The sequence below is a fragment of the Rhinoderma darwinii genome, chromosome 13, assembly GCF_050947455.1.
Source record: "Rhinoderma darwinii isolate aRhiDar2 chromosome 13, aRhiDar2.hap1, whole genome shotgun sequence".
Lineage (NCBI taxonomy): Eukaryota > Metazoa > Chordata > Amphibia > Anura > Rhinodermatidae > Rhinoderma > Rhinoderma darwinii.
Window position 1 is genome coordinate 55,757,195 of NC_134699.1, and position 25,977 is coordinate 55,783,171.

Genomic DNA, 25,977 nt, shown 5'->3' on the forward strand with positions numbered 1-25,977 from the left:
AAATCTGTTCATAATGTAATAGTGTCATCTGGGCCACTGACATCTTACATCCACATTCGGGAGAAATGCCTGTGCAGACTGTGTTGTGTGGGAAAGACAGTCCAAAAAATGAAAGGACTGTATCTTCCAACATACATCCACAGTCCGTACGAGGCAATGTGAGCTTCCATGAACCCCCAAAAATGTTGCGGAAGCTGGTCAACCATGAAATGTGTTCAGAGAGCCACCAGAAAAAGGCTTGTGTAATGCTCGATGTGATTGACAGTATATTGTGAACTTTATCAGTATTTGCTTATATGATTGTTGCATCTCATGTAAAATATGATCATAACCGTCTATTATAAGTATTTTCTGTGTGGTTGGTGCAACTTTGTAATTACATTTTATTAAAAAATTACGTTTTATTTATCCTGCATACAGAGCAGCTGTATCTTGCTCTGAAACCTGTGTCTGTCAGGTCAGCGGGTCCTGGGTGTCAGATACATGCAGTATCCACCTGTCATCAATCACATCTAAGTTATGACCTGCTGACACTGAACCTGTCAGTCCCGCTGACTTGACAGATTCAGCGCTAGATACAGCTGCTCTGTATACAGGATACAAAGCAGCTGTATCTGAAAAAGTAAAAATATTATTTTTTTTAAATGTAATTACAAAGTCGCACAAAATACAATGATACACATTTTTATTTTAAAAAAATCTCTTTCCAAGGCATACATAGCTTTTGACCCACACCAATTTAATTGAAGAGATAATGAATTGATTTTCTTACTCGTCTACTAGGCAAATTCTATTTGGTCATCTATGTTGTCACAGATTTGCAGAAAAGAGTAATTTGCATTTTGGGGACTCAATGAAGAATAAAATCTTTAAAGATTTACACTTAAAATTTAAAATATTTAAACTAGTGTAATATTAAACTCACAGTTTGCACTTGCAAAAATTTTATTGTTGCAGACACATTAAGGCTTTATATGGGTATACAGATGCATGCATATATACAATGGAATACAATGTTTAATAGCTTTCATGCTTTATATCATATCATAATTTGTATATACCATTTGCACTATATATGTTCAAAAGCAATTTATAACTAGTCATTGTGAATGTACTTATGCTCCACCCTTTTAACTATATTTAAATCATGGCCTGTAAAGACACAGCCAATTTCTCAGATTGATACAAGGGAGGTTGATCATGTAGAATACCAAAGTTACTGAAGTTACTGGTGTGGTCCAGCAGTCCTACAGATACCAGTGCTTTTATGACTATATGAAAATGTGGGGAAACTAACATAAAGCAGATTTTTCTTGTTTGCAGCTCTGATCAGGTTCTGATCTGCAAGAAAGATGACAAAATATTATTGCCTCATTTTACACATTTTCAGTCCAGTTACAGTTCCTTGGATTCGGTATATTTGTCACATTGAATATTTTCTAAACTTTCCAATTCACGAGAATGGGCACATCATTATTTTATAATTAGCAATATCATAGACGGGATTCTTTACTGTAAGAGCAGTCAGACTATAAAGCCACAGAATGTTGTTGTGATGGTTGATTCTTTGAACATGTTCATGAAGGGCCTTGATGCCTTTCTTGACAAATATAATATTACAGGTTATGAGAACTAAATTCTGGAGATGGGACGTTGATCCAGGGATTTTTTCTGATTGCCATATTTGAGTCAGGGAGAAATTTTACCCCTAATGAGGCAATTGGCATCAACCTCATGGGGCTTTTTACCTTCCTTTGGATTAACACGGTAGGATTATAGGTTGGACTTGATGGACCTGTGTCTTTTTTTAACCTTATCAACTATGTAACTATGTAATTGCGTCTTTTGATGTAATGGTACGCCCAGTGGATAGCATGGTCACAGGAGATGTGCCAGCTCCATCCACAGCGGATCCTGCCTGTAATATACAGCTGAGATCTCACTGTAATATGGCAGGGATCAGAGTTATGTCCGACCCGAGCCGTTTAATCGTTTAGAGGATGCGGTCAATGGCGACATCTAAGAGGCTACAGAGGGAAGGGGCCCCCACTGTCAACCCATTGGTGCCCGCTGCACGACTATAAAAAAGGCCTGCAGGCTTGCCATGGCTGCAGATGTGTCCACCCTTACCTTTGCTTGAATCTGGCTCAGGGCCCTAATTTCTCATGAAACAAATTCAATACAATATCATGACATGTTAGTAAAACCCTTAACAGGCTGAGGGCATGAGCTCTGAGCACATGCCGGCGTCTTCCTCCCTGGAGACGCCAGCACACATGGCCGTAGTGCGCTGCAGTCACTCCTAGGGTGCCAGGGACGAGCGTGCGCACTGGTAAAAAGTTCCCTAACCAATCCTCAGATCACTCTGGACTATAAAAAGGGCTCTGCCCTTCCACCCCTTGCCTGAGCATTGTTGTTATGTTCCCATGTTAGTCTAAGCAAATGGACCCTAAGTTGTATCCTGTTCCCAGTGTTCCCATACCCTGCCTCCCGTATCTTGTTGCTGTGTTTGTTCCTAAGCGAAGTCTATTGTTGGAATCGTGTTCACCATTATCTGCCTCGCTAAGAGTCATCTGCTACGCTGAGTGTCACCTGTCTCGCTAAAGTGTCATCTGCTATGCTTAGTGTCACCTGCCTCTCTAACCTACCACTAGTTTTAGAGACTTTCCGTATTGTAGGACTCTGGAGTGGCTGCAAATTTTATTCAGCAGGACTTAGTAGATCGTCTCCATCTTGAATTTGTAAACGACATCTTCTGGGATCTGCTGTATGTCTGTGTGGTGGTGTATCTGGGCGACATCTTGATCTACTCACCAGATCTGACGAGGCATTGGAAGAAGGTTCGCCAAGTCCTGTTGCAGTTAAGGGGGAATCGCCTATATGCTAAACTCGAAAAGTGTGTTCAAGAGGAACTCTCTGCCCTTCCTGGGCTACATTATCTCCAATCGTGGACTCAAGATGGATCCAGAGAAGGTGAAGTCCGTCTTAGAGTGGCCACGTCCACAAGGCCTTGAGGCTATGCAGCAATTTCTGGGATTCGCAAATTTCTACTGGCAATTTATCTTGAACTTCTCGTCTCTGACTGCTCCAATCTCTGCTCTCACTAATCTCTTTCTCTCACGCTCTGGACCCAAGAAGAGGGGGCGTAAGGGGGGTACTATAATGGCCAGGGTTTCGGACCACCGTCTTCTCTCATCTCCTGGCGGCCGAGACTGCAGACCTCTGGTACTGCCCTGCAGCCTCTACTAGGGTGTGCGCACGCATTAGTAAAATGTTCCCTAACCAATCCCCAAATCACCCTGGACTATAAAAAGGGCTCTGGCCTTCCAGCCCTTGCCTGATTGTTGTTGTCTTCCCAAGTTAGTCTAAGCAAATGGTCCCTTAGTTGTATCCTCTTCCCAGTGTTCCCGTATCCTGCTTCCCATATCCTGTATCTTATTGCTGTGTTTGTTCCTGATCGAAGTCTATTGTTGGAGTCGTGTTCATCATCATCTGCCTCGCTAAGTATCATGGGCTACGCTGGGAGTCACCTGCCTCGCTAACTGTTATCCGCCACGTTGAGTCTAATCTGTGCCAAGTGTCAGCTGTGCCACGTGCTATCTGTGCCAGAGTGTCTACTACGCCAAGTACCTGCTACGTCACGTGTCTATAAGGACTGCTTTACAGGTACACTTGTTATAAGACTCTTATTGACTGTAGTTGGCTAGCTGCTACTCCGCTACAGTGGAGCGGTATGGTGGGTCCACACACCCTAGAGCCGTGACAATAATTACAGTCCTGTGTATAAATTGATCATGAGAGAGATCTCTGTATTGACATTTGATATATTTATACAGTGATTAGGTCACCCCTCAGCCATTTATTTTCTGAACTAAACAAACCTAATTTTTATAATCTTTCTGGGTACTGTAGACCACCCATTCCATTTATTATATTATTTGCCCGGCTTTGAACCCAGACAAGCTCTACTATGTCTTTCTTGTGCACTTGTACCCAAAACTGTAAATAATAATAACTGTAAATTACTAGTGATTTGGTTCTTGTCATGTGACCCATGATCTTTTTTGCCTTGGCAGCAGCTGCCTGACACTGGTTGCTACATTTAAGTTTACTGTCAACTAAAATTCCTAAATCCTTTTCCATATCAGTTTTACCCAGTGTTTTCCCATTTAGTACGTAATGTTGACATATATTTTTCCTTCCCAAGTGGATAACCTTACATTTATCAGTGTTAAACTTAATTTGCTATTTCTCTTCCAAACTCTCCATCTTATCCAAATCCATTTGTATAAGAATACTGTTCTTGTTTGTGTTAATTACTCTACAAAGTTTATATTTTCCTGTGAAATCCCTCTATAAGGTCATTAATAAGTAATTTAAAGAGAATAGGGTCCAATACTGACCTCTGTGTACCCCACTAGTAACGGTGACCAAATCTGAGTATGTACCATTAATAACCACCCTCAGTTTTCTATCACTGAGCCAGTCACTGTCTTAGCATTCTCATTTTATGTACCAGCCTTTGATGTGGCAAAGCTTGAAATGCTTTGGAAAAATCAAGATATATGACATCCAATGACTCACCCCGGTCCAGTCTAGAACTTACTTCCTCATAGAAGCTGATCAGATTAGTTTGACATGACCGATCCCTCAAAAACCTATACTGATATGGAGTTATACCTTTATTCTCAATGAGATGTTCCAGGATAGCATCTTTTTAGAAAATCTTCAAACGTTTTACCCACAATAAAGGCTAAACTTGCAGGTCTATATTTTCCAGCCTCACTTTATTGAATATTGACACCACATTTTCTATGAACCAGTCCAAGTAGGAAGACTGCTGTTAAAAATTTTAATCCCACCCCTGGCTCAGTGTGAATAAACTTTAAAGTCAACTCTACAAGAACATGACCGCACAATAACTGGACAAAAATAGAACTCCTGAAGGAGAGTAGCAAGATGTAAACCATTGTTATCCCCCAAAAAAGTGCAAACAGTGCAGTGTAAACATAGCCTTAATATTCCTAACTAGTATATCAACACCTGAAATGAAACTTTAGATTGACAGTTAATATATCACCATAAGATTTATACCTTCATGAGAGTAGGAACACCGTGGATATTAAACTGGGTTTACGATGTTGCGATTACAATGAGGCTGACAGTGAGGATTCCACCAATGCTCGTAGAACTGTTCCTCTGACCTCTGTTCTAGACGCTGCAGGTAGAGCATGTACTCCTACGGGAAACACAGAAGAGATAAGTTATATTACATTAATATTCAACTGTACATAATAGATAACTTTCTCTAATTTGGCTGATAAATGGAGTTGAACATTGACTTACAGAATAGCCAATACTATTAAATAATACATAATAATACAGAATACTATATGCAGTTTAGTTCTGGGCTCCAGTTCATAGAAAGGATGCCCTGGAGTTGGAAAAAATACAAAGAAGAGCAACGAAGCTAATTAGGGGCATGGAGAATTTAAGTTATGAGGAAAGATTGAAATAATTAAACCTATTTAGCCTTGAAAAAAGACGACTAAGGGGGGACATGATTAACTTATATAAATATATTAATGGCACATACAAAAAATATGGTGAAATCCTGTTCCTTGTAAAACCCCCTCAAAAAACAAGGGGGCACTCCCTCCGTCTGGAGAAAAAAAGGTTCAAGCTGCAGAGGCGACAAGGCTTCTTTACCGTGAGAACTGTGAATCTATGGAATAGTCACCACAGGAGCCGTCACAGCAGGGACAGTAGATGGCTTTAAAAAAGGGTTAGATAATTTCCTAGAACAAAAAAATATTAGCTCCTATGTGTAGAAATTTTTCCTTCCCTTTTCCCGTCCCTTGGTTGAACTTGATGGACATGTGTCTTTTTTCAGCCGTACTAACTATGTAACTATGTAACTATGTAACTATTGGTGGCATTACCTATTTCTACCTTCTGGAGGAGAGCTATTTTGGATAAAATTCAAGAAAACGTAAAATGGTAAATGGATAACAATTTGATTTGTCACTCGCGCACTACGACCTACTAGCACGCCCTAATGAGAGGATGAAGTGTGGAGCGGGTTCACACGCTAAGCTCGCCCCATATGCTGTGGGTGTCAGCTCTGTGTTACAGCTGACACCCTGGGCTAACAGCTAGGAAAAGCGATCGCACTGTTCCTGGCTGTTAACCCCTTAGATGCTGTTGTCAATATCAACCGCGGCATCTAAGATGTTAGAAAGAGGGGGGCCGCCCCATCCGACAGCCCATTGCCCCCCTGTGACGCGATCACAGAGTGCTGATGGTTGTCATGGCAGCCCAGGGGTCTAATGAAAGCCACCAGGTCTGCCTTCTTTTTGCCTCTGTTAAGCCCTGCCTCTGGTAAAATGCCTGTAAAAATTACAATATACTGCAATACATTAGCATTGCAGTGTATTGTACAAGCAATCTAACAGTCGCTGGTTCAAATCCCCTACGGGCCCAATAAAAGTGTAAAAAAAAAAAGTTTAATAACGTTTTCTGTAGTAAACAAAAATGTAAAAAATATTAAAAGTTCAAATAAAACTACATTTTTCCTCCAAAGTAATGTGAAAAAAAAAAATTGGTATAGCCGCATCCATAAAAGTCTGAACTATTACAATATAATATCATTTAACTCACACAGTGAATACTGTAGAAAAAAAATAAATTACACACCAAATTCACAGTTTTTTGGTCACCTTAATTTAAAAAAAGACAAAAAATGGCTTTGTCCCAAAAGGGTTAAAGACCCCATTAAATATTTTCCAGTGTCTGGTATTACAGTTGCAATACCAGGCACAGCCTATAGTCAAGAGTGGTGCTGTTTCTAGATGAAAAAAAAAAGCAGCCTTTTTTTCTAATCCCTAATGTTAATGTTCTGAACAAAATCATTGACGTTGCTTTGGACAAGTTGACATCTACAGCTTGACTCATAGATTTACGAACTCACAGCCTGTAATTTCCATTTTAGAACCCCACTCATCAGATACTTCAGATATAATTTTTTATGTATGTTGCCATTTAAAGTGCATTTTCTCACGTATTTCACATTAACAACCTAGTTGCCAAATGGGACCAACACGGATCCCAGGAGACAGCTGTGGCACACTGTAATGGCTCAGGGAGAAAAACGATAGCATTACACAGATCCAACAGTCACATTGTATTAGGGTCAACTTTTACATTGCTCATTGCTGTTGTAATTGCGAATCTCACATGCATCATCTCATGTATAAATGGAACATAATCCAATTCAATGTTTTCATGCTGGTGTCTTTACGTGAAAATGGTGTTGAAATTAATGTGGCAATGTGCGTCTTTATGAAGTTTTAATGAAATGTCAAGCTGTACAGTACGATCAATTAATAACAGATTTCAGTGTCTCCATCTTTGATAGCCCAGTTAAGTCAAACACTATTTGGATTTAGTTCTTTACTTTCAGCATATTTGGTGATTTTCTTAAAAAAAATATATAAACGGGTAGTTCGGCTGCTGAGTTGAATGGTTGCCAGAGGTCTCGGCTCCTGCACACAGATAGCAACTACAGTGACTTTTACGAAGCACTTTGCCTTAATAATACCCTCTATCCATGGGAATAGGCATACAGAATGCCCAGGGGGAAGAAAACGGCTGCCAAACTGGAGAAACTCTTTGACTTTTACTTCCCGGCCAATCCGGATCGGGGACAAGATGGCACTGATGCAGGCTCCCAAACAAGTGTACGGCTAGCACCCTGAAGAAAAAGAATGAAGTGGGCGTGAAGCCCTAGTATGTCAGAAACGCTCAACAGATATCTGGAACACTGGACTGATGCTACGCCACCACGGCTCAGTTTCCCATAAAACACGCAAACGTAATGTTAATTAGACCTTATGACAAATGACGTAAAAATAAAAAGTAATTATCAATGAGCTATATGTAATGTATATCTGAATGGTACAATTAAAGAAAATACAACTCATCCTGCAAAAAACAAGCCCCATATGGCTACATAGATGAAAAAGTTATAGCTTTCTGAATGTGGTGATGAAAAAAAACCTGGCAAAAAAATCGGTGTGTTCTTAAGGATAAAATAGGTTAGTTCGGAGTTAAGGGATATGTATATGCAATGGTCTAAAAGATTGTTTTACAAGGACCAAAAACATCAACTTTATAGTAATATTGTTAAAATCGAATAAAAAAACATATACCCTCATTGGTTCATCAGTGTGTCCCGGCTTCCGTGGTCTTTCAGAACGCTTAGTCCGTAAAATTTGTTTGGCCTGTTTTTCCGGGAGAATTGGTGATGCATCTACAAACAATAGAAGATCAATTACTGAAATGAAATTCTACGGAGTGCTTGGACTCATGTCTATAAAAAAACAACCTCTCATATACATCACTGCCGGTTGATCCAGGCAATATGATGATATAATGTTGCCCATTTAACACAACCTGTTAATGTATTCGCTGGTACCTCTACTCTGTAATACATAAGTTAGTGTTGTGAGGTGCCATACCTCAAGTTAATTTTGTGTTTTCGCCCGCCTTACCCTTAGTTTTTCTTTTCATTCTACAAATTTTTAGTAATTATTGGTTGGGAACCTGATACATTTTTCATCTCTCTATTAACAGCCAAATGTAGATGGGTGATAAATGTTAATTGTGGAAACCCCCTTTAAGTTTACTATTGACTAATATTCCTAAATTTACTGTCGACTAATATTCCTAAGTACTTTTCCAGTGTTTTTTCACTTAGTAAGTAATGTTGGCATGCATTTTCCCTTGCCAATTGCATAATCAGAACAAAATTTGATTAAGACTATTTGCCAAACTGGTTTATTTGTTTTATGTTTTTAGATGCATTGGAGCAAAAAAAAAAAAAACTTGCAAAAGTAATTGTACAGAAGTGACATTATATATGGCAAATTGCAAATGCTATAAATTTACATTCCTTAATCCTTTCAAAATTTACCAAGTTGATCTACAGCCCACTGAGAAAGAATAGTCTGAAGTTGAAAAACATTTTATATCCTTATACAAAACCTACAATAAACTTCTATAAAATACTTACTTTAATGCCAGATGCCGCTGCTCATACCTAGCTGGTCGACACCTCACTGTAACGGCCAGGATCGATATAATCCCGGACATCTAAGCACTTAGATGCTGCGGTCAATAGCAACCACGGCATCTAAGCCGTAAGAAAGAGGGGAGATGCCCCCTACGTCATCTCATCGGCTCCCCCATAACGCAATCACGGGACGCCGATGGTTCTCATGGCAGCCTGAGGGGCTAATGAAGGCCCCCAGGTTGGCAATCTAGGTCCTCCTCTTAAACGGACACTAACTTTTCAAACAACTCATGCTAATCTAATAGTATACCTGATATAACTCAACTTTGTAATTTACTTACTGTTATAATTTTCTTGTTTTATCCATGCAAATTCTGTGTGAAGTTACTGCCACTAGTTGTCTCCCGTCCTGCAATCTGCTGTGTACTACCTGCTGTCAAGCAAAATCCGTCCTTGGTTACAGATTTTGACGGGCTGCAGAAGGTGGGGTGTGTCTCTTACCTGCCTGTCAATAGAAGTCTATGGGGAGGGGAGGAGGCAATAGGAGGGAGCACAGAGAGAGAGAGAGAGAGAGAGAGAGAGTGAGTCAGACACAGACACGATGCATACAAGTCTATGAAGAGGAAAGCGGAGACAAGGAACAGAGTGACAAACACACAGAGGTGCTGGTAATATTTCAATGTCACCCCAGTGCTGGATTCTTAGCTACACTGCTCATTACTACTGTATAAACTCCTTCATGTTGCTGCAGCTTCTATAGAATATATACACTCCTCAACATTGAAATTGCAACACCAAGTCGGAAAAGTTTTGGAATAGTGGAAATCACAGGATCGATAGATAAGTTAATAATATGCAAACGATAAAAAAAATGAAAACAAAATATTCCAAACATCTTGATATATTCAGTATCGATTATGAGCGCCACTTTCAGAAATACACGCACTTACACGACTTGGAATGCTATTAATGAGGTTATTGATGGTTGCCTGGATAATGTTATGTCGTGCTGAATGCACTTGGCACGCAAATCATTAAGATTGGCTGCCGACAGCTCCCTTTGCAATTGCCAACCAATGACGTCCCAGATGTGCTCAATGGGAGACAAGTCCTGAAACGCTGCAGGCATGATAGCACGTTTAGGCCATGCAGGCTGCTCACAGTAGCATGAGCAATATGCGGCCTGGTGTTGTCCTTAAGAAAAGCGGCTTCTGGGACACTTTGGAGAAATAGCCGTACCACTGGTTCCACGATCAACAATGTAACGCCGAGCTGTTAGTGTACCTGAAATCAAGACTAGAGTGGTCCGTACATTTTGCCCCCCCACACCATAATCCCGGGAGTAGGACCGGTGTGACATTCCCTTGAGAAGGCCTCTTCATGGCTTTGCCCATGTGGTCCCCAGACCAATCTCTGGCTATCATTGCATCCGAGACAAAAGTGGGACTAATCGCTGAAGAGGATAGACCTCCATTTCAGCCCCCATTGCTGTCTTGTTGTGCACCATGATAGCCTTTGAGATCAGTGGTGTGTGGTCAATTGAACACCTTCAGCTGGACGTCTGGCTCGTAGCCCAATGTCGTGCAAAAGCCTTCTGATGGTTTGTGTTGACACTGGTTTCCGCCCTAGGCTATAGATGTGATGTCCAATTTCACTTGCAGTACAGAATGGATCACTACGCTCCATTCTTCCAATCAGACGATCCATCTGTGCAGAGGTTTGCCTTTGCGCGTCTCTTGCTGCCATTCCCGTTTTTTGTTGTTCTCCCAAACTCCGGGACACGCAACGTTGAACAGTGCTGACATCTCAGCCTAGACGCGTAGCATTCTGCCGGAGTGATAAACCAAGGTCTCTCAGTTTAAGGATTCTGCCTTTCTCAGTTTGTGACAAGTGGCGATAACTGGCACGTTGACTAACAGGAAGTGTTACACAATCATCCCACACCACTTGATCTGATTTTTGAGGTTTCATGTGGCTAAAAAACTTTGCTTTCAATCTGGCTTTTATACCCCTCCCTCATGCCACAGATTGAAGCGAGGTGCTTAAAAATTTGATTATTTTCAGATCTTCGTGACTCCTGCTACTTCCTCGATATGCATAACATTATGGCTTGCAATTTTAATGTTAAGGAGTGTATATATAATACTATTACGTTATTTAAGCTGCACAGCGAAAAAATATAAAATAAAAAACAATGCTAGAATTGCTGTTTTCTGTTCATTCTGCTTTCAAAAAATATAATAAAAAGTTATCAAAAAGTTGGTTGTACCAATGGTACCAATAAAAATTGCATGTTGTCCAGCAAAATGTGAGGCCTCGTACAGCTACGTAGACAGAAGGATAAAAAAAATTTTGACTCTTAGAATATGGCCATTTAAAAACAAAAACTTGGAAAAGTACTAAAACGCTAAAAAAAACATATCAATTTAGTATTGCCACGATCGTAATGACCCGCAAAAAAAAAATATTACGTTATTTATACCACACGATAAACTGTGAAAAGTCTCCTGAAATGTTAAGTACTCTTTAAGTAGCAGGGCTTAAGAGAGCGGTAAAAGTACCATAGACTGCAATACATAAGTTTTTGTTTGTTTTTTTATTTTTTATTCTTTGTTTTATTTTCATATACAAAAAAAAAGGAAGTACATCATCTATTCCAAATAGCATTAAAACACTCATACTGTATAACCCCCCCCCAAACCCCATCCTAAGGCCTCATGCACACGACTGTAGCCGTGATTTCCGGGTCGGCCGGCTGCGGACTGTCAGCCGCGGGCCGCCCGCAAATCGTAGGACATGCACATGGCCGCCGTCATTGTCATTGGGTTCCTGCGCCGTGCAAAGACCGCAAAAACTACGGTCGTGTGCATGGCCCCATAGAAATGAATGGGGCCGCAATTCTCCCGTGGATTTTCGGGGGAATTGCGGCCGCAAAAACACCTTCGTGTGAATGTGGCCTAACTCTCCCATTTCTATGCAAGAGGAGAAGAAAAAGGAAAAAAAAGAGGGAAATAAATTTTTTCAAACTTTTCCAATATTTCCCCTAAAGTTTTGTAAAAAATTAAAAAAATAAACACAATTGGTATCGCCGAATCCATAAAAACTATTTTCTATTGCTGTTTTTTGATAATCTCTCATCCCCAAAAAAATGGAATAAAAAATAATCAAAAAGTATTATACACTCAACAAATCAGGCCCGCACACTGCTTCATTGACGAAAAGTTATGGGTCTCGGAATATGGTGACACAAAACAATTCTTTATTATCAAATAGTTTTTTATTTTGTAAGTGGTAAAACATACAAAAAAACTTTATAAATTTGAATCGCTGTAATCTTATCCACCTGCAGAATAAAGGTAAAATGTAATTTTTACTGTGAAGTTTTTCAGTACTTTATTTTAAATGATGCCATTAAAAGCTACAACTTGTCCCGCAAAAAAAACCAAGCCCTGATACTGCTATGTCGACAGAATAATTCAAAAGTTATGGCTTTTGGAAGATGGGAAGGAAAACCAAAAAAAATAAAAATAGAAATGGCTGTGGCATCCCTTTCCTCGCTCATCGCCAGCTATTATTATAAAATCCCTGCAGAATTAGAAAGGAAATAATATACAGTGAAGGAAATAAGTATTTGATCCCTTGCTGATTTTATAAGTTTGCTCACTGTCAAAGACATGAACAGTCTAGAATTTTTAGGCTAGGTTAATTTTACCAGTGAGAGATAGATTATATAAAAAAAACAACAGAAAATCACATTGTCAAAATTATATATATTTATTTGCATTGTGTACAGAGAAATAAGTATTTGATCCCTTTGGCAAACAAGACTTAATACTTGGTGGCAAAACCCTTGTTGGCAAGCACAGCAGTCAGACGTTTTTTGTAGTTGATGATGAGGTTTGCACACATGTTAGATGGAATTTTGGCCCACTCCTCTTTGCAGATCATCTGTAAATCATTAAGATTTCGAGGCTGTCGCATGGCAACTCGGATCTTCAGCTCCCTCCAAAAGTTTTCGATGGGATTAAGGTCTGGAGACTGGCTAGGCCACTCCATGACCTTAATGTGCTTCTTTTTGAGCCACTCCTTTGTTGCCTTGGCTGTATGTTTTGGGTCATTGTCGTGCTGGAAGACCCAGCCACGAGCCATTTTTAATGTCCTGGTGGAGGGAAGGAGGTTGTCACTCAGGATTTGACGGTACATGGCTCCATGCATTCTCCCATTGATGCGGTGAAGTAGTCCTGTGCCCTTAGCAGAGAAACAACCCCAAAACATAATGTTTCCACCTCCATGCTTGACAGTGGGGACGGTGTTCTTTGGGTCATAGGCAGCACTTCTCTTCCTCCAAACACGGCGAGTCAGACTGATTAATTGAGTCTGTGGACAGGAGTCTTTTATACAGGTGACCATGTAAGACAGCTGTCTTTAATGCGGGCACCAAGTTGATTTGGAGCGTGTAACTGGTCTGGAGGAGGCTGAACTCTTAATGGTTGGTAGGGGATCAAATACTTATTTCTCTGTGCACAATGCAAATAAATATATATAATTTTGAAAATGTGATTTTCTTTTTCTTTTTTTATATAATCTATCTCTCACTGGTAAAATTAACCTAGCCTAAAAATTCTAGACTGTTCATGACTTTGACAATGGGCAAACTTACAAAATCAGCAAGGGATCAAATACTTATTTCCTTCACTGTATATGTTTTACTAACTATATAATTGAAAATATATTTGGGCCGATACCTACAAACTATAAAAACAGGTCTAAACCCCTTAATGACCGCCCATATGCCTTTTTCATGGCGGTCATTAAGGGTACTTCTGTCATTGCGCCGCCTTTCACGACGCTGTGTCATAAGCCCGGCACAGGTGTCCTGTGCCAGTTGGAACTGCTAAAGACTGCCGGGCTCCTGCTCTAATGGACGAGATCATACTTACCTCCAATCCTTGCCGTTTAACCCCTTAGGTGTCGTGGTCGATCGCGACCACGGCATTTAAGTGATTTTTTTAGAGAGAGGCCACTCCTTCTGTCACTCCATCGGCACCCCCTTACAAAATGCTTTACTATGAAATTATTCTTTATTTTAAAAATCTATACATAATTGGTATCGCCGCATCCGTAATGACCCAAACTATAAAATTATTATAGCCTCATACAGCAGAAAAATAAAAAGATGTCCTATTGTTTACTTCTACATCTCCTATGCAGGCCTATGTGTCTTCATGGTAACAGACAACAAATAAACTCTGTGTAGTTTGATCCTGCAGTCATGCTACCTTCACCTGCCCCCTAGTTTTTGCTAATATACATTTGGTAGTGAGGGACTGATGGAGTATAACTGCATGATCAGACTACAAAGGGTTTGTTTGATTGTTTTCTGTTACCATGGAGACACATAGGTCTGTATGGGAGCTGTAAAAACAGAACAATAGGACATTATTAATAAATACTATTTCCAATGATGCTTCATTTTTCATTTTAGATTAATTGGGGCAATACAAAAAATGGGGTTAAAAAGGTGTATATTAAACATTAAACACATGGTCAATTTTAGCAGTTGCCAAAACCTTTTTGGATACTGGCTAGCACATAAAATTGGTTGCAATCACGGACATAAGGCCAGACGTATGCAACCGTATGCCATTGACTCCAATAAAAAAAAGTTAGTACACTTTTTTGTATACAGTTGTATTAAAAAGCTCATTTCACTTTTTCATACTGTTGGGGCTGCGAAATCCCAACATATCTCAGCGAAATATATGCCAAAAGGACAAACTTTAGGCATAAGGTTGCCCATTGAAATTTAAGGACACAACAGTGTATACATCGGGAGATTCTGCCCTAATTTTTATGCCAATATATACAGACGTGGTGTGAATCGAGCCTTCCAATTTTTGAAATACCTTGTGTAAATTATGCAATTTTGCAAATTTTAATAAAATTTGGCAATTGGTAGGTTACATAGTTAGTACGGTTGACACATATGTCCATCAAGTTCAACCAAGGGATGGGAGAAAAGTTATATTTGTATTTTGCGAAATTGTTTCTGTATTCTACTTAATTCAAACCGCTCTAATGTACTGAGAGATTTTCAGACCTTTGAGAAGCTGTACGACATATCCACGAATGAACAGCTTGTTTATACAGTCACTGCATTGAAGATGAATGGACAAAAGTCTTCTTTCAGAAAATAATCTTCCTCATGGGAAATCAGATGCACAGGACGAGTGAAATTTCCTCCAGCCTTTTTTAACAGGTTGCTGCTACTTTCTTAGAGACAGACTATTATATCACAAGGTGCACCGTTCTCTTCTTTCTCTGCATCGTGAAAGTAATGATCCATAGCTGTTTTCTAATTTATTTGTATTACAAATTATTATGAAACATCTGTGTACAAACGAAGAGGTTATTCACACAACAGGTTTAATCGGCCATGTTAAACAGTCCCCACACAACCCCACAAAGGTTGCACAAATATGGCGTGCACCATAATTTGCACCTTTTAACACCCCTAACGTGGCGTAAACCTCTGATATATTCCATAGCTATGATTAAGAACTGAAAAGTTCGAAACGCGTAGGCGTTCTCTCCCGGGATTTTTTAATTTTGTGTTTTCATTTTGACTTAAATAAACAGTTTTGGATTTTTTCACATCATATCGTGTGCTGGACCTCTAAATTTTTTCCTTGGATTTCTACCTACTCCAGCCGTAGCTCTCTTGCCCGTGCACCGAATAATCATGGAATGTGGCATCCTTACTTCGAATGAGTGGTGAGCGGACCAATTTTTCTTGTATATTTTTTACTTTCTGATATATTCCTCCCACTATGTTTTAAAGATAAGCACAAGTATGTAGTGCTCCACAGATCACACCATGGGATTGCTTTACTAAGATTGGTGTTCCATATGCCAGTCTTAGTCTGAAGTCCGCAGGAGTAACATGCGACAAATTTATTAAGAGGCACGCGCCTCATAACACATTTGTCGCATCTTGTGCTATTCGTGCGACACAAAATGAAATATATATTCCCTGCCCCTTCTGCTAAGCCCTACTCACGTTTTTAAAAGTAGCCTAAGCGGCAGATAATGACAAAAAGTTGAATATTATTGCGCAAATTTGGCATGCACCATAATTTGCAACTTTTTTGCGCTAGAAAACAGGCGAAAAGCTGTTAATAAATTTTCTCCCATGACTTTACAGCAAGGATGTCCTTTTGACGTATCTTTGGACAGTATAGGTCGAGATCCTGCCATCTTAACTGTCTTAAAAAGCGAGGCATACTTTTTTTTAATGATAGTCTATGGCAGATGTATTCAACTCTATGGGCACAAGTCTGGACGTATGTTCCGCAGGACCATTTCAAACGGTCTGACCGAACCTATTTCCCAAACGCACTGGGACAAGAAAAATATTATTCTATGTCGTCCTCTAAAATATGAAGAACAAGTCCCTATGTTGCTGTTAGTTTGCGTCATTCGACCTGCGCGTACGGTCAGGATTTGCATCGGTAATACAGGTGCAGAATTGCGCCCATATAACATGTAAAACTGCCCTAATTCTACATAACTCATCTTAATCAAGAATGCAAATAAATTTTGTAAGGAAACAATGCAGATGGGCAATAAATTTGTAAAATATATCTCAACTCCTGCCATCTACGTCGGAGGTATACGTTGGGTGGACTACGGATGTATACCTTCGACGGTAGGCTGCAACATATCCCACTATAAAGGCATACAGTGGGATACATTGCTCGTACCTAGCTTACAGAGTGCTACCTGGACAGTGACGTCAGGAGCTTTACAACACCGGAACCCCCGGCCAGAGCATCAGAAGAGCACTGCCTCGGGACTCTGGTCACTGTCCAAACATGGACTGGCATCCTTCACACAAAGGCTCCCATGTTAAAAAAAACAACATATAGTACGAGGTATAATTTCTTTGCGGGATCCCTTTCAGATGGAATAGCGTCGTCTACTACGCTATTCCATTATTTTAAAAAAAGGTATACTGTCGTATACAGCCCAACGGAGGCCAATGGACACTCTTTTGACCTCTGTCGGGATAATGGAGCCCTATGGACCCGTTAAGTGTGTACGCCGGAAGCTTCCCCGATGTACATGTTAAACGTAGGACATAAACGCTGTGTGCAAGGGGCCTTAGAAACAAAGTAACAAGCCTTTTATCTTCTTTTTTTTACCATTTTTAATAAGATCTGGCACTTTTCTGCATGGAAAAATAATGGTGAGCGACGACAGGTAAGCTACGACCCACTCATAGAAGTAGCGTGCACCATGTTGATGAATATGGACCACTCTGCATAGAAAATGAATACTGGTGCACCACTCTTCAGCGCACCAGTACTAGTCAATTTGCCCAAATATTTCCAGATCAAAGCAAAAACCCAAAATTATTTTGAGCCATTCTACCACCAGTGAAGCTACGCAGTTATCTATGAAGCTCTACTCTCAGGCTATGAGAAAGAAGGCTCATCGTCAACAAAAAAATACATATTAGGCCCTGTTCACATCTGCCTCAGGGCATTCTGTTCTGCTCCGTCAGAGGAGCAGAACAAGGGAATACTGGAAGCAACAGTCCCGTTGTACCACGGACACCACCGGTGGCCGGCAGAACCCATTGACTTTAATATGTACAGTTGGCTTTCCGTTGGGGTGTCCATGGTTTTACTGGAGACAATAGCGCAGCATGCTGTGGTATTGTGTCCGGGAATCTCAGCCGAATCTGAGACAGAGGCTCCTAATGGAGCCTCCAATGCACACGATGAGTATTACGTGCGGTTTTGGCGCGCGTATTTCAGTCTGGCAAAACCTTAGCGTAATATGGTACCACCATGGGCAATGAGATTCCAGGATCTCATGTCCATGCTGCGGTATTTTTCGGGACGTAAATTGACCCGCGGTGCGTATTTTCAAAATCGTGGCATGTCAATTTATCCCACGATTCCGCTTGTGGATTGTATTTCCCTAGTTATGGAGAAATACGCAGCAAAACCCGCAGTGGGAAAACACTGCGATTTACACATCAAAGCGTAAAAACCACACCAAAAAAAGCATAAAAAAATGCACCTTCAAGTGCGTTTTTTTGCTGCGAATTTCTTTCGGTTCTGCTGTGTATTTTCTGCAACAAAATATGCAATGGGTGCATGTAACCTAAGGGAATGTTCACACGCAAAAGTAAAAACGGCTTTAAAATACAGAGCTTTTTTCAAGGGAAAATAGCCTCTGATTTTCAGCCGTTTTTACAGCATCAAACGTTTTTTGATGCGTTTTTTCGATCTGTTTCCCTATTGACACAATGAAAAAACGGCTCTAAAAACATCTCAAGAAGTGGCATGCACTTCTTTTTACGGGGCGTTTTTAACGTGCCATTTTTTTTAAACCGCTGCGTAAAGAAACGCCCCGTCTGATTGAAATCAATGGGCAGATGTTTGGAGGCGTTCAGCTTCCGTTTTTTTAGGCGTTTTTCGAGGCGTTTACGCCCCGAAAAACGCCTGAAAACACTGCGTGTGAACATACTCTAAGAGTGTACAGGAAGTTAAACATTTTAATTGTAATTTGTTAAGAATTTTGTTTTGCAATTTTTTTTAGGATTAAAACAAAATTGCAATGTTATAATATGCTACAACATAACGATAAAACTTAATGTAGGTTGATTAAAAAATAATGTTTTCAACGCTCACTAGAATTTTGTTAGTTAAAACCTTATATAAGTAACTGCTATATAAGCAACTGAGATAAATAAATTAATCCATCAAGAATTATTGGCCATGCTCTGAGTTTTGAAAAAAAATCCAAAATCAGGATGCAACAGGGCAAGGTTTGTTTCTACGGCATGTTGACTTAAGTAAAAAAAAAAAAAATGAATGGACAAAAGTCTTCTTTCAGAAAATTGCTTTTTCTCCTGAGAAATCAGATTCCACAAGACATGAATAGGATTTTCAATCTGTCCAGAGTGGTGGAGCCGCTAAGAATTTGTTTTAGAGTGCAACAGAACAAGATTGGCTTTCTTACTACGGAACGCACCAAGCCGTCCTTTCTTGTGTGCTTAAAGGGGTTTTCTGGTCTTGGGGCAGTTTTCTATACTGATGACCTATCCACAGGTTAGGTCATCAGTATATGATCGGTGGGGGTCCAACACCCGGACACCACACCGATCAGCTGTTCCGGCTGCCTCCGGCCCCGGGAGTTATACCATGCTCGGAGCCGGAAACAGAAGGCTCCGACCACTATATAGCGGCCACTATACTGTGACCAGAGCCATCTGATCCGAACACTTTACAACTCTCGCTGGCAAAGACAGCCGAAACAGCTGATCGGTGTGGTGTCCGGGTTTCAGTACCCATTTATCCATTGAACTCTCATGATGTTTAACGGATACCATTAATGTTTATGGTGACTGATATGCCCATGTATGTCAGGAGCTATTTCCCGACGTATATGTTAAGCGTAAAAAATCTGTGCTGTGAACATAGCCTACACATGGGTTTTTTTGATGAGGCAAAAAAAAAACACTAAACAATGGAGGTCTATGGGAGAAAAACTCCACTTACTGGCTGAAAAAAAAAAAAGTCAAACCAACCCCATGCTATGATTGGAAAAAAAAGCCACTGACCCCAAAAAAACATAAGCCCTAATGTCCAAGACCTTGTGTGCCGCCGAGCCCCGTCCATGAAAGATAAGACATGTTGTATCTTTCCACGGATCAGAGAGTAGGGTCCGTGATTCACCCACTAAAGTAAATGGGTCCGTGAAAACTATCGGGTGCCACTCGGTCAGGGAGAAATCAATTTCTGATCCAATTCATTACAAGTTCATGTCATATCTATATTGATGATCTGATATATTGCAATTTAAGAAGAACAAGCTTGAAAAAACATATGCCACCGATGTCTGATGGGCAGGATCTGGCCGCTGAGACCTACACCAAACACTAGAACAAAGGGCTCTAAGAATACACTGAGGAGCCATCAGAAGACAAAATAGCATGAAGCATTCCTAGCACTGCTGCAACTTCATTCCAGCGATTGGCAGAGGTCACAGTGGTCAGACCCGCCGATCAGACATTGGTGGCACATCTTAGCGATACGCCACTAATGCCTGTAATGAACAAATCTCATGCACACGCTGCGTAAAAAAATCAGCCGAAAAACCGTTCATAAATTGACCTGTGGTATATTTTTTTAAGCCGCAGCATGTCAATTTATGCTGTCGAATCCCTGCTTTTCGGTTGCTGATTTTCCCCATTGAATTAAGTGGGGAGGTAAAACCCGCAACAGACGTGTTGCGACTTTTGCGCCGCAAAATTCGCGATTGAGAAAAAAACAAACTATTTTTTATTTGAAATTACTAAAAAAGTTTATACTTACCCCCAGCCATAGTCCTAGCAACGCGATCCTCTTTTCTGAATGCAGCCCAGCCCCCTGTGATGATGTTTCATCCCATGTGACTGCTGCAGCCAATCAAAGGCTGCAGCTGTCACATGGACTACAGTGTCATCCCAGGAGGCCGGGCCACGCTCAGAAGAGAGGGACGTTTCGCCGCGACTACAGCCGGAGTAAGTATAAACTTTTTCTTTATTGCTGCAGGATTTCCACAGCGGACATGCCAACTATACCACAATTTGGTGCGTTTTTTCGGACCGCTTTCCCTGCGACTACCAGGGCGGATACAATGTATACTTTTATGCAGCGTATCTGACTAGTGTGTTCCTACCCTTAATCCTCGTTCACAAAGGAAAAAAAAAAAAGTTTCCCTCCGTTAGGAGCCTCCGTCGCAGATCTGACAGAGATTACCAGAGATTACCGGAGAAAATAGTGCAGCATACACCCCGCTGGAAAGCTGGCGGAATCCATCAAATTGGGTTCCCTCGGCCGCCGGTGATATCTGTCGTGCAATGGAAATGTTGCTTCCGTTATTCCCTGGTCTCTGACAGAGCAAAACAATGCAACACACCGACGCAGGTGTGAATGAAGTCTTATTCATAAATAAGTTGAAATGTAAAATTATATAGAGCTAATGTTTATACAGGAAAATACAAAATATCCATTATTTATAATCAAAACCCATACATGTAATTAATAAAAAACATAATTAAAACTAATGTACATTTGTATATTGTCTTCATCAGAATCTGCTTACCTGTAAAAACTGTCAAAAGTACCAGAAAAGCGACCAGTGCAAGAAAAAGCTTCATTTTGGTTCTTCACTCTGGACACGGTTTTAGAAATGAATATGACTTATGAAGAATTCAACCTCTTAAAGTCTCAACCTCAGCTAAAATCAGACGCCCCCTTCCTGGCTGGAGCCTTTCTCTGGTCTGCAGGAGTTTGGGAATATGTGTAAAGATTCCAGGAATTTGTACCGTCAGTGTGACTTTCCCAGTCCGTCCCAGTAGCAAAGGTTACTTATCACCTAAATAGCTTCGGAGCATAATTCATACTTTTGTACGTTTTATCCAAATGAATCAAATTCCTTCTTCTTAAAACAAAATTTAGGATTTTTGTGAAAAGTATGTCAGTTTTTGCTCCGATTTGTTATGATTTCTCTTGCAGCATATGATGCAGTTATTGCTGGAGCATCACAAGTAATAAACAATAGTGGTGATAGTGCAGGCATGTCTTCCGACTTGAGGGTGTTTAATATAGAAATACCAGTCAGTCGTCTTGTAAAAACAATCTCAGATGGGAAATCTTTCCTATGGCACCGACAGGACCCAACAGGAATCTGCAGTAGGACAAGTGGCAACTATTTTCTATTCCGCTAAACATGTGCATAACAAGAAAAGAAGGGGCTTCTGTAACCCCATATTCTTAAATTCTCTGCAGAGGGGTGTTTAAAGGGTAACTAAACGTTCAGAAAACTTCTGACATGTTATAGTGACATGTCAGAAGTTTTGATCGATGGGGGTCCGAGCTCTGAGACCTCCACCAATCGCTAAAACGAAGCAGCAGAAGAGCCCGGATGAGCGCTGACCGGTTTTGTCTCCGATCGATTTTTCTCAGAAACTCCACCGTGCGCTTCTGCAGCTTCGTTTTAGTGATCGGTGGAGGTCTCAGTGCTCAGACCCCGACCGATCAAAACGTCTGACATGTCAGAAGTTTTCTGAAAGTTTAGTTACCCTTTAAACATACTTCAGTGTGGGTTTATTAAACTAGTGGCTAGCTTTTCTATTAGTAATGCTTAAATTACATAGTGTACAAACATTGATTTGTTTTGTTGCTTCGTTACTCCTCTATATACCCTGGCATATACTTCTTGGTTAAATGGGTTTTCTCATTATTATTATAAATGTCTCATCGGTCGGGGTACGGAGAACAGGGGTCCCATGGGAATGGAGCAGGACAGCACATGCACATGTTTGGCCACCACTCCATTCGCTTTCTAAAGGGCTGCGGGACATAGCCAGTAGTCATTGTCTCTGACGGATTTGCAAACCACCAAATGCAATATATACAGTATATATAGTGTAGAAGGAGAATGATGGACTGCACTCCTGGCTAAAATGTTCAGGTGCTATAAGGGTTCGGGTTTGGATAGCCCACAATTTGTATAGGAAAAACAACCCAAGCACTCAAATATATATAGTAACTGAACCAAGCTTACTGCATAGATACAATAACAGAACCAAGCCTAGTGCATATAGTAACAGAACCAAGCCTACTGCATAGATATAGTAACAGATCCAAGCCTAGTGCATAGATATAGTAAGAGCACCAAGCCTAGTGCATAGATATAGTAACAGAACCAAGCCTAGTGCTTAGATATAGTAACAGAACCAAGCCTACTGCATAGATATAGTAACAGAACCAAGCTTACTGCATAGATATAGTAAACGTACCATGCCTAGTGCATAGATATATAGTAAGAGCACCAAGCCTAGTGCATAGATATAGTAACAGAACCAAGCCTAGTGCTTAGATATAGTAACAGAACCAAGCTTACTGCATAGATATAGTAACAGAACCAAGCTTACTGCATAGATATAGTAACAGAACCAAGCTTACTGCATAGATAAAGTAAACGTACCATGCCTAGTGCATAGATATAGTAAGAGCACCAAGCCTAGTGCATAGATATAGTAACAGAACCAAGCCTACAGCATAGATATAGTAACAGAACCAAGCTTACTGCATAGATATAGCAACAGCTCTGAGGAAATCCCGTTCAGGGATGAAACGCGTCAGCTGACTCAATCAAACAGGGCGGGTAGTGACGTCTAATCCCTGCCTTGCAAATCCCTGTCCAATGTTGCTGGCCATTCAACGACTCAAGTGGAGTGATTACTTCTTTGCACCGCTTTCGTCGTTAAAACGCGTTTGATTGACAGACAGGGCTAGTCATAGTGCCCTGTCAATCAACGCCTTATAACTATGCAAGCGGCACAATGAAGTCATCGCGCCGCTTTCATCATTCAACCGCTGCAGACCTGGTCAGAAGAGAGCAGGTCTGCATTGCCACCCTGGAGGCCGCTCTTGTCAGAGGAAACCAGCAGCCTCCAACATATACAGAGGAAAGGACTTCAACTCCCACACAAACAGAAGGACTTGTGATCAGGGTCCAGGCTAGTGTGGGAATTGTATAGATGTTAGTAGGTACCTAGTGCACACAAAAAGAAAGTGACACTAGTGGATACAGTCCTGAGACTCAAAGGCTGGGTTCACACAGAGTTTTTTTGCAGGAGGAAAATCTGCCTCAAAATTCCGTTTGGAATTTTGAGGCAGATTTTCGTGTGCCTGCACGCCGATTTTCATGGCGTTTTTCGCCCGCGGCCATTGAGTACAACGGGCATAAAACGCCGCGAAATACGCTTTGGAGGTCAGAGGCGTAAACGCCCGAAGATAGGGCATGTCCCTTCTTTTTCCTGCGAGCCGGTTTCTCCGCTCGCAGGAAAAAAACGCCTCCTCTATTTATGAAATCAATGGGAGGCATTTTCGGACATTTCTTGGCGTGTTTTGCGGCGCGGTTTCCGCGTCAAATAACTTGTCAAAAACTCTTATTTATTTATTTTTTGTATCTTTTTAAACAAATGCAATAAAGGTTACGTTTTAGATTAAGGGTCACATCCTGCCACTATTGTATATTATGTTGTATTTATGTACTGAGCTTGGTTCTGGTGTTGTATTTATGTACTGAGCTTGGTTCTGGTGCTGTATTTATGTACTGAGCTTTGTTCTGGTACTGTATATATGTATTGAGCTTTGTTTTGGCGCTATATATATGTACTGATCCTTGTTCTGGAGCTGTATATATGTACTGAGCTTTGTTCTGGTTCTGTATTTATGTACTGATATTGGTACTGGCACCGTATGTATGTACTGATCTTGGTTCTCGCACTGTATCTACAGGGGGCTCTATGGGGGCCACTATCTACAATCGGCACGGTGTGCGTGTGTATGGGACACAGTGTATGGGACACAGTGTATGGTGCTATTATAATCATGGAAAGTGTATGGCGTTATTATAATTAGAGGTGTAGTGTATGGTACTATTATATTTAGGGGCGTATTGTGTGGCATCATGAAAATGTTATCTTTGTTTATAGGTGCAGAAATGTTTGAAACAAGAGAAGCTGCAGACATCTGAGTTGCAAACTGCAGAAATGGGCTGTGACCGGGAGAAGTCATCATAGAGGTCTGGACTGGATGGAGAAGAAAAGAGAATCTGACGTCACCTGTGAATCACTTAATGTAAATGTTTATTCTGCCTCTAATCAGCACTGTAGTCACTGTATGATTTGCAGTGAGATGATGGGTGGTATGATTATGATATGTTTTTTTTTTGTGTGAAACAGCAACTCCCAGCATATCCTTACCATTGTTCGGGCCATGCTGGGAGTTGTATACAATTTAGTGCAAACCTATACGGCAGGGGTTGCACTAAATTGAGCTGTATTTGTGCTGGTGCTTGTATATACAGTGAAGGAAATAAGTATTTGATCCCTTGCTGATTTTGTAAGTTTGCCCACTGTCAAAGACATGAACAGTTTAGAATTTTTAGGCTAGGTTAATTTTACCAGTGAGAGATAGATTATATTTAAAAAAAAAAAAGAAAATCACATTGTCAAAATTTATATATATTTATTTGCATTTTGCACAGAGAAATAAGTATTTGATCCCTTTGGCAAACAAGACTTAATACTTGGTGGCAAAACCCTTGTTGGCAAGCACAGCAGTCAGACGTTTTTTGTAGTTGAGGATGAGGTTTGCACACATGTTAGATGGAATTTTGGCCCACTCCTCTTTGCAGATCATCTGTAAATCATTAAGATTTCGAGGCTGTCGCTTGGCAACTCGGATCTTCAGCTCCCTCCATAAATTTTCGATGAGATTAAGGTCTGGAGACTGGCTAGGCCACTCCATGACCTTAATGCGCTTCTTTTTGAGCCACTCCTTGGTTGCCTTGGCTGTATGTTTCGGGTCATTGTGGTGCTGGAAGACCCAGCCACGAGCCATTTTTAATGTCCTGGTGGAGGGAAGGAGGTTGTCACTCAGGATTTGACGGTACATGGCTCCATCCATTCTCCCATTGATGCGGTGAAGTAGTCCTGTGCCCTTAGCAGAGAAACACCCCCAAAACATAATGTTTCCACCTCCATGATTGACAGTGGGGACGGTGTTCTTTGGGTCATAGGCAGCATTTCTCTTCCTCCAAACACGGCGAGTTGAGTTAATGCCAAAGAGCTCAATTTTAGTCTCATCTGACCACAGCACCTTCTCCCAATCACTCTCAGAATCATCCAGATGTTCATTTGCAAACTTCAGACGGGCCTGTACATGTGCCTTCTTGAGCAGGGGGACCTTGCGGGCACTGCAGGATTTTAATCTACTACGGGGTAATGTGTTACCAATGGTTTTCTTGGTGACTGTGGTCCCAGCTGCCTT

General features: G+C 40.8%; 1 protein-coding gene across 1 annotated transcript in view; it reads right to left on the reverse strand.

The window, feature by feature from the left end:
- Positions 1-956: 956 nt before the first annotated feature.
- The window catches only part of C13H17orf67 (chromosome 13 C17orf67 homolog), a 31,287-nt gene continuing 6,266 nt past the window's right edge, over positions 957-25,977 (reverse strand). Inside the window, exons 2-5 of the mRNA XM_075845881.1 lie at positions 21,236-21,820; positions 8,211-8,311; positions 5,095-5,239; positions 957-1,341 (exon numbers count right to left, since the gene is read on the reverse strand). Of these exons, the coding sequence (XP_075701996.1) occupies positions 5,123-5,239; positions 8,211-8,311; positions 21,236-21,290 (273 nt within the window). The 5' untranslated portion in view covers positions 21,291-21,820 and the 3' untranslated portion in view covers positions 957-1,341; positions 5,095-5,122. The remainder of the gene's footprint in view (positions 1,342-5,094; positions 5,240-8,210; positions 8,312-21,235; positions 21,821-25,977) is intronic.